The following is a 10,372-nucleotide window of genomic DNA, read 5'->3' on the forward strand; positions in this document are numbered from 1 at the left end:
GATTAATTCCTCTTCTGTACAGGACACAGTCAGAGACAAGTGCGTGCACAAGACACATGTACGCACACAGACCAATGTCGCTCGGAGCAAACGATCTGTCTCTGATTGTTCTCCGTGAATACAGTGAACACTTGTTGCTTTAAAGAGAAAAAGGCAGAGTCTGGGAAAATAGAGAATAATAGAAAAAATATAGATTTTTAAATACCGTAGTTTAAACTGCCAAGAACATTTAGAATATTTTACATGTTAAACCTTAGAATCCTGCTGCGGGTTCTTAGATTCATGCTCATTTTCTATGCATCCAATCACACAGCGACCTCCTCTGGTCTGAAGCAGTGGGTCAAACTGGTCCTTGGTCACTGTTGAATTCCATATTTCTATTTAAGATCTGAGTCAACTTAATCTACTTAACTCATAGAATGACTCCAGATATTTCAGCTGTACCTCTGTTATTTGTCTTGATGTTACTTCAAAAAGATGAAAATTGTCTAAGTGCAGACATGTCAGACAGACAGTCTGTCTTACACACACACACACACACACACACACACAGACACAGGGCCCACTACTGAAGTGAATAAGTGTCTCTGTAGCCAGGTTGTCCAGATTTATGTTGGTGGTTTTCTGTCACAGATGTTGCCGTGGTGACAAAGTGACAGACCTTGGAGTTTCATTTTGTGATTGTGTTCTTATTCCTTCATTTACTGTTTCCAACACTTCAAAATCACTCCTGTGTTAATGTTTCCTCTCTTCCTCTCTCTCTCTCTCATGTCAGTGTGTGATGTGTGCTGTGCCACCACCACTGTCTGATTGATACTACCATACGTCCATCCAATGTATTGATAGGTGGCAGTAATATTTTTTTTTTCTCTCTGCTTCAAGATTAATGCAGACATTGATCACATGACCAGGGCCTCCATCAGGCCTAGTTAAAAGGAAATCCATCGATCCAGAGCACTGTGCTTCCTCCCAATCAGTCTGTTCATAGAAATAGAAGATCTAGATTGGCTGTAGATTTAATTCTCTCAGTGTTTGTCTTGTGGAGCTCCAGGACTGAATCAGGTCTAATGTAGATTGTTATTGTTTTATTTCCAGGTTCACAACAACTACTTCAATATGTGAGTGTATCATATTCAGTGTATAAATTAAATCTTTTAATTTCTTTACGTTAAAATCACTACAAACCACCACCACTGGTTGGCAGTTTTAACTGACCAGGAACACGATTTAATCGCAGTTTAACCTTTTTTCATTTTCCTTTTATTTTTTTGGCAAATTATTGTTATTCTTTTCAGCTTTTTTGCTTGGACCTCTGCCTCCACATATTTTTCACCCATTTATTATATTTTGTAGAGGTCAAAGGATTTTAAAAAATGCAATTATAATCAATAGCAGAAACAGGGGTAAATCAAGCTGCTCAGGGAAAAACTGTTCCTGTCTATAATGTTTTTTTTAATGAAATTTAAAAAAGTTATTCTCCTCTTAGTTTATTTTCTGTAACTTTCTCACCTGTACTGCACATCTGTCTGTCAGTTATTAAAATTTAACAATCTATCTAACGTTAACAATCTTCAACTTTTTGCATTTTTCAAAATAGTATCTCTTCCTTTTAGACTTCTGTCTGATTTTTCTCTTGTTTTCATTCAGATTTAGGTGATGTTGGAAAGTTGCACAACATTATGGTGTCGCCATTACAGATTTGACACAAGCTGCATTAGGACAGTGCATTGATGAATGTGTTTAAATATTGTCTTTCAAATAGCAAAAAACTTCCATCACCAAAATACTGACATGCTACTGATGTGCAGTAATACTACCACTGAGGGCAATCAGAGAATATGACTGATAGACAACATTAATAGAAAACAAACAAACAAACAACCAAACAGAGGTGGGACTGAAACCCATTTAGCCCAACTGAGGGACTCCTCAATTTGTCCAGTTTGAAAATTCAATCCCATTTTCCAACTGAATGAGTTCCCATGTTTCTTGCTAATGGATGGGATTTGATTTTAAATGAGTTTTTTTTTCCTATATGAAGGATTTGCTCCCACTCAAACTGAAGCCTATTTTCTTCTCACAATGAGAACTGGAACCAGTGAACCATGAGTAGCTAAGAGTCTACGTACAGAGAGCTGTTTTGGTTGAAATGGTAAAACAAAAATTTCACTGAACTCCATCAGTCAATGAGTCAATGAATGTGCAGTATTTCTGACCTAGTATCAATATATATTACAAGTATATATATTCAGCATTATATTCTGGTCAATTGCTTACAATTAGGACCATATTTTGAAAAATGCTGGAATATTTCTTTAAAACAAAACAGTTTTTCCTCAAATGTTGAATCGTCATCCTCTGCACCAACATGAACCTGTTTCATCTCCTCACCCATGTTTTTCTGTGAATTCCTTTTTTATTTTTGAAGCAGGTTGAATAAGTTTATGTTTCCTCGACTGGAGTTAAACTGTTCCAGTGCAACCCTGTGGGGTTTTTACTCTCCCCCAGGTCCAATGAGCACTGGCTTTGTCTGCTCCACTCTTTGCACTACAAGCCATGCTACAAACAGTACATGCTCATGCAGACAGTTAAATGGAAAACCCCACAGGTCACAAACACCAGAACAAAACATTAAACACCAGTTCCTTTTCTTTTTTTAACCTGTATTCAGAAATGTACAGGAAAAATATTTCTGTTTCTGTTTTTCTGATATTTCCCACATTTCTTGGCGCTTTTCTTTTTTGATGACACGAAAGGAAAACATTGCAGGTATTAAGTAACTAACCTTTATATTAGTTTGACAAACAATCTAACATTAAAATTCAGCTGCAGACTGCCAAAAATGTTGGTTGTGTACAAATAAGTGGCTGTCGACCACACACAGAATAAGTGTTGAGGTCTGAAGCCGTTAAAATGTATCTCTCAAAAATGTACACATTATTTAATTCTTTATGTCGTTCAGTTTGAGTGATGTTCCACCTAGTTCCAACAGGCAGACCGCAATACATTTTATTGTTACCACTGTTCCAGTTGACCTAATTCCCTAATGCATATGAATGACCTCCGATGAACAGAGATTAAAATAAAGAACTGAACTGCACAGGTGCTGCATTCAAAGGCTTATAGTAGCACAGACTAAATCTTAGATGACCTGACATCTCACTCTGCAGCCTGTTGTTTCTCCCTGCAGGGTCAGTCACAGTGAAAAGGTTCAATATCAGTATTATGTTTATAATAGTAAATGAAACACTTTATTCAGTCTATACAATCAATGTTAGTTTGAATGAGTTCAAATGGTTAAATCTTATCCTTTAAATCAGAACTTTTTCCACAAAAATAAGAGACATTTGTGACATAAACAGCCTGTCTGGAAAATTAATTCACTGGACCTTTAGAACAGTGCCCCCTGTCAGTCACCTTTATGCTCCTAGTAAGTGTGTTTTTTTTTGTCTTGTCTGATGTAACTAAATGTAAAATTATTTTATTTTAAATTTGACCAAATATTCTTTAAATCAAGTGAATATTCATGCCAAGGCCAAAGAATAAAATTAATTATATTAAAATAAGTTGTTGCATTTATTTAAACTATCTCTATGCTAGCTGTCATTGTAAGTATTACCTGAGACTGTGACGTTGATTTCCAACTGTAGGATCTACCAAGGTGATGCTTACCTGCCTTTGAACCATAGTTGGCACCATGGTGACATTATCGGCTATAGAAACTACAGAATTTAAAACATAATTTCTTTTCATTCAAAGTGAATCTCCGTGTCACCAGTACTAAACATTCACATCTCTTTGAATACTCCAGATATTTAAATATTTGCTCTGGACACCTTTAATTACCATCACAGTCTCAAAGGTGCTCCATTATAGGGGGCAGACACAGCTGCACTCACGTTCATTATGAATTCATCACTTTGTGTTGCAGAGACTCTGGAGTCAGAACAGCAGGGGTCAAACTGACAATTAAAAATGTTCTTTCCTTTAAAGCCCTCTTGTGACTTGCAACAGATTCTCGTAATGTAGCTGTGAAAGCACGCTAAATAATTAATTTGATGCAGCACTTTGAGCAGTTCTTCTCCTGCAGGGTATCTTGTCTGTGGATGTTTTATGGCTGTTGTTTCTTCCCTAATTGTGTGACGACTAAGTTTGGCTGTTAATAATAAATAACATTTGTTACTGTCAATTTCATCCTCAGTATTTATGACCTCTCACTGTGGATGTAAATGAATATAAAGTGAGCGACACAGGATGAGGACGATTTTTCTTTTCCTCGCCCATTTATTACTGTTAAAATTCTATATGTTAATATTATAAAGTGACCGCACATTTATAATGTTAAACTATTGATTTTCAACAGTCAGAGCTGGGCCTCCAATCTTTGCCATAATTGATGTGTTCGTTATGCGGACCAGAATGACTTTGCAATCCTTCGAGTTAATTCTTTTTAAAATGGAAAAGAGTTATCCGGAAGCAGTAAAATTATACAAAATTCCCAAATGCAGTAGAGACCAAATTATTATAGGAATATTGACGTGTGAGTATACAGTAAGTGTTTGGGCAAGTAAACACTGTTCCACAGTAGTGTTTAATGTCTCGGGCCATTCCACAGGCTCAGACATAAAAACCACTTAAAGCTCCAATGCTGTGTGTGTGTGAATGGTTATGTGTGTGTGTGTATATGTGTGTGCGCGTGTGTGTGCGCCTGTGGACAGATGCTACTATTGGGCATTGTAGAGAAAAAAAAAGGGAAGAAGGCCATTCAATGTCCCTGCTGCTGTTTTGTTGTATGTCACTTTTAACAAGCTCAGCTGCTGCACCGTGAGACTTACCTCCAAATTCACTGTTTTCAATTTAATGAATCTAGTCTCAAGTTATTGCCAGTTATAAAAAAACATGTGTTGTGATTTTCTTTTAGGTTGTTGTTGTAAAAGTTAGGACATGTTAAGATATGATGGAAAAAAATCTATTCATACTGTGTTTTTTTACTTTGTGCTTGTACACTGTGGTACGTGGCTATGTCTTATATTGTTATAACAGCCCTAATCACAGATTGTTGTAATTATCCAGGTTAATGAACAACACCTTCATCTTTACTCCTATTTATCATCTGAACAACTGAGGGATAAGTGGATAAAGTGGTGTAAAAGTAAACATTAGCTCAAGGTCGTGGTGCTGCACAACTGTACAGCTGTGATATATTGTGTTCTGCAGCTCTCTGTGTTTCCTTTCATCCTATCCTGACTACTTTTCTCACTTAAGGTCATAGTCCTTTGATTCACAAGGTGAAAACAGTTCAAATGTTTTTTCACTTTTTAGAAAAAGTGAAAAAATATACTAACCAAAACATACTGCACTTCAGATATTAGTGTGAAGCAAAATAATGTCAAAGGTAGTTTTTCTAAACTTGGGTTTTTCTTTGTTGGAATCTGTAAACCCTGTGATCACTGAGAAGGTACACATAAGCCTAGAGGATGTCACAACTTCTGTACGGCAAGATGGCGAATAGGAAAATGCATCACAATCAAGCTTTAGAAAAATATACCAGTCAGCAACTAAATCAAAACTGGTCTAAGTATTCTGGCAAATGCATTCATTTGTGGTTTGCTCTTTATTTCTTCAATAAACAACACAGGGCAGTTTGGTACAACTTTTAATGCCTTATGCCCTTTCTGACATTACTTTCACTTTACTTGATCCAAAGACTACCGCCAGTAGGACATAGACTGAGGTCCCACTGTGATTGGCTTTAATGAAAGACCTAAACATTTTGTCGAGGGACAAATCAGCTCTTAAAACTGCCCACAGCTGCTCCAGCTTTGATTTAATGAAGCCACAAAATTTGGAAAATAACAGCCATATTAATGGTTCACTGCCGGTGGAACATTATTTCTTCGTCCAACTCTAGTCTTATAGAACAGGATCTCAAACTTTCACTACACCTTATTTAATATAAGAGATTTTTCTTCTGCTACATTCCTGTGTAAGACAATCTGCTCCGTCACAAATATGTTTTATTTTGAGATCAATAAAAAAAAAAAATAGTACATGGGAGCTGATTCTTTCCCTTTACCGAAAACGTTTTTTAATCTGATGCTGTGGTTGTCATATTGTTTTTCTCTGCAGTCTGTTTCTACCAGGAAACATCATTAACTTTTGCAAGAGAGAGAGACAAGAAAATACAGACGGGGGCAGCATCCCTGATGAGAGCAGCACCAATTTCTACTGCCTCATTTAATTTGTTGAGTGGATTACTTTGAAATAACTGAGTTGTGGGTTTTATCAGGGATCTTGAATACTCTTCCTTTACAAATAATCAATATACTGAATAATGGTTTTCATACCCTAGCAGAGGTATGTCCTTAATTAATAACCTTTGTGGTATTAATCTCAGGCCACACGGTGGGAGTAGTGGTTTGCATACTTGCCTTACAGCAAGTACTTTCTCTGATTTGATCCTCTTTCTGTATATATGGTATATATGCATTTTCTCTTCCTAGTTTGGATCAGTTTTTTCCAACCTTCACCTCACATAGACCAAAAACATGGAGATTATGGAGACGCCAATTGGACACACAACTGACCATAGATAGCTATAAGCTATATTAAGCTAAGCTACATTAAGAAGTAAAAGAAAGAATGAGTAGGGATGGGGAAAGATGAGTAAAGATGAGACGTCACAGGATGAAAACAGCTGTGTACTCTGTTACTACTCCTCAGAGAGTAATAAGGGTAAAACGGTGTAATAACAAAGTACTTGTAAAGGCAGCATAATCAAACAGCACTGTGGAACTGTGTTTTCATACCTTTGGAGTGCCCATCCAGACCCCAGGCATTCTAAGTAAGTCGAGTTTTTCCCTGGAGCCGTGAAAGCTGAGAAGGACTCTTCTCATATTCCTCATCTTATGAAAACTGAGAAGTATCTCTTTGGCTGGCTAGAAAATTGCGTAGTTTGGAGTTTTTCCGAAATTATTTTGTGTGAATCAGCGGCGACGTGATGATATCACTTCTGCTTGTCTATTGAATCCTAAGAATTTATTCATTTCTAGGCTGCATGCAGGGATGAGGCTCGGCACTCTGACTCTCTCGTAGCAGTTTGAAATCATTGCCAGTTAAATAGCGCAAGAGTGCCAGCTGAAGAGGCTGCCAATGACTCACATTTGCCGTGGTAGATGTGAAAAGTTAGAGGGAATGGATAAAAAGCCGACGGCTTTGTCGATTTCACAGCCCAAAGGTGTCTTAAAAATATCCATGACACCGATGTTGCAGTGAAACTGCCAGATTAAATAGTCATAGAATGTTTTTTTTTTAATTTTTGTTAACTCTTAAATGATAATTTGTTGTGGCTTTATTGGTTGTTGTGCGAAAGCTGGGGTTTTAAATATTATCAAATTGATTTTTAGAAGAGGTACTAAATTCAGGAAAGCCACTAAAACTACAACAGCATGTGTCATGTCCCTTAAGTTATTTTCTCATTTTATCATCTCAATGGTCTCTAATGCAGCTTTTATAGCTAATTCTACAGATACAGAAAACAGTAACGCGTTTGATCCGTGTGTCGTTATGGTAACACACGGTGTTTCACACAGAATGAGAACCTGTCTCCATCTCCTCGATGATTGCTACTCTTACGGCCTGAACCTGTTGTTTATTCATGTAAGGGCAGGCTTTCATCTCCAGTAAATGGCTAGCGTTAAGCTACAGATACCACACGTTCTAATCTCCGTGAGAAACCTTTCCGGTTTCTAATCCTACATATAATTTGTCGTGGAAATGTCAAACCTGGTGTTAGCAGTAGCACAGCTTTAGAAGTGAAGAAGCCTCTTGGATGAGAACCTCCACGGCACCAATGTTAGCACCAATGTCATAACGTACACAACAGAAATGTTAAAGTGTCTTTATCAAATGACAGTTGATTCCCACACAGTGTGATTCCACGATTTAAAAGACTGTAGCAGGACAGTATCACTGATGTAAATCCCTTTAGAGAAAGAAAATCTCATTACAGTATGTCTGCATCTTTAATCATCAGCTATCTTAAACTAGAAAAAAAAATATTATAACTAGTTAGGTTGGGCCAAGGTGGCATCAAGGTTCACAGCAACAATGTCAAAGGTTCAAGTTTAAAAAGCATGAAGAAACAGGTAACAGTGAGGGTGCAGTTTCTTCAGTGACCAATTTTCAAAACTAAATCTGAAGAAGTTGAGTGGAGACATCAGTTCATGGTGGGAAGGAATTTAAAAAATGATTAAGTGGACTGAGTGGTCATAGATGAATAAACTTGAATGTTGGTTGCGTTATGACTAGGCAAAGAAGAAGATTGATGATAGGTTGGCGAAATCTCTTCTGTTTTCTAGCATTTCTTTTTCTAAAGATTATTTGGTCTAAATAAGGTGTTAAATCATGACTCCACCTCCTTTCATTTATTCCAGAATCCCCGGGCTGTTAAAGCTGGTTTCACTTGGGCATTTGAACTTTTCTATGAGAGGTCGCATTCACCTACTCCTACGTGTAATCATGGCAGTTTTTTCTCTACTCCAAAACGGGACAGGGTTGTCTTTGGGACAATCACAACTTGGGTCTGTTGCCCCGGGGTGGGATCAGCGGAGTTATTAAGTGCATTAAGTATGTCCGTTTGCTTTGTTGTTGTATCCAGGCTTACTGTGCTTTGATGATTGGCCCCTGGCTTTGCTTCTGAATCAAAGCTGTTCTTGTTGAAGCGTGTTTCTAGGAGCCACAGAGATGGTGTGATAACGACTGTTGTTTAGATGTTTGGATAAAGGGCTGCAGCAGATAAATGTTAGACCTGGTGAGATGTTTTCTGGTTCACATGATTTATGTTATGTCGGTTCAGAGCCAACGGATAACACAGTGTCTTTTAATCTTCTTTAAATTGTAACTTTTACTTTATTGCAGTAACGTCTTTCCTGTGAAGATGATCCATTACAGTCACTCGTCCTCTCTCTCACTCTCTCTCTTTTTCTTTCCTCCTCTCAGCCCCAGCGGAGCCGTTGCTGTGCAAGTTTGCTGATGGAGGCCAAAAAAAGAGGCAGACCCAGGTCAAGTATCCCCAGAACGGCCGGCCGTGGACACGGGATGGAGAGGTAGAGGAGTTAATTTCATCATCAGAAATAAGTCACCATTGGACATCATATTAAAATTCCTTCATCAGCCACTGAAGAGTTTTTATTGCAGCAAGTTGAAAAGGTCACTGTGGCCCAAGATTCACAAAGAGAGGCGCTGCAATGGTTAGCTGAATAATCAGAGACTTTTACATTGACTATGTTTTACAACATTTTTAACAATGGCAAACAATTTGTATTGTTTATGTTTATCCATTCAATAATACAATACAAAGGAAACCAAAAAATACCAATTTTCACTATGATTATTAAAATTAGTTGTTATTATTTGATTTTTTCATTTTAACTTTGTGATATTGAGTAGATTTATTTAAATAATTTTTACCTGTTATGCATGATCAACTCCATTTAATCTTAAATCCTAAAGGTTGGGTGACATCACTTCCTTTTAATGTTTTTTTTTTTAATTTATTTATATCATTCATGTCAGATGACAAATAGAATTTCCACACAGAAGTTTAATAGCCATAAATGCAGCATTTCAAGTCAACTCTTATATAATTTGAGTATCTGACTAAAGTTCTCTTTGACTTGAGTTTCTTTCATAAAACTGAGGTTTAAATTATAAAAAGCCTGTCACCCCCCCTCCTGCCCTCTGCAGGGTCTTTATCAGCTTTCTTTTCCAAATCACATAGAGCAGTCTGTGTTAGAGATGCTGCTGACATAATAAAAGCTGGCATAGAAATGTAAGTCAATTTAAATACAGGGTTATCTCAAGATCTCAAAACCAACTTCTGTTTTCTTTTGTACAGCGTTGTTCTCCTGCTCTCTTATAAATTCAGTAGAAATTAGACCTTGTGCACCAAATTGAAAGCCGATCGACTGTTGCTCTTTACTGACAGTCCGCAAGTTGTTAGTGTCAAGACCTAAGCTTTAATTAACAGAACAAGGAAAAGTGAAAAATGATGTCGCCGCCCACACGATGAGTGCTGATTTAGCTGGGTTTCACGATGTTGGATATACTATACTGTATGAAGAGTGTGAAAGGAAAAAAGAAGCACAGCCAAGCGAAATGGAACCAGACTGAAACAAACGCACTGATAGCAGCTGCCCGTGTGTCTGTGTGCAGCAGCGGCAGCAGGCAGCAGTTATTTTCACCGAGCAGAAAAAGAAATGACACCAGGGATTTGTTAAAAATTTGAAGCCTCTCTGTTTAATAATTCCTTTTGGGTGTCTTGTTGTTGGATTGTCAACAAGAGTTAAAATAAATGATGTGTGTTTTCAGC

At 37.4% G+C, this 10,372-nt stretch overlaps 1 protein-coding gene across 12 annotated transcripts in view; it reads left to right on the top strand.

Annotated features, from left to right (window-relative positions):
- Nucleotides 1-10,372, top strand: part of LOC103388619 (RNA-binding motif, single-stranded-interacting protein 3) — a 147,954-nt gene that overhangs the window by 115,224 nt on the left and 22,358 nt on the right. For all 12 annotated transcript variants that reach the window (XR_003051525.1, XR_003051522.1, XR_003051523.1 and 9 more), the window contains one exon: nucleotides 9,001-9,107. Coding sequence is in view for 1 of the 12 variants with exons in the window: in XM_025061668.1 (XP_024917436.1) it covers nucleotides 9,001-9,107 (107 nt within the window). In the remaining 11 variants the exon portion in view is untranslated. The remainder of the gene's footprint in view (nucleotides 1-9,000; nucleotides 9,108-10,372) is intronic.

Source organism: Cynoglossus semilaevis, chromosome 13 (genome assembly GCF_000523025.1).
Source record: "Cynoglossus semilaevis isolate Cse_v1.0 chromosome 13, Cse_v1.0, whole genome shotgun sequence".
Taxonomy (NCBI): domain Eukaryota; kingdom Metazoa; phylum Chordata; class Actinopteri; order Pleuronectiformes; family Cynoglossidae; genus Cynoglossus; species Cynoglossus semilaevis.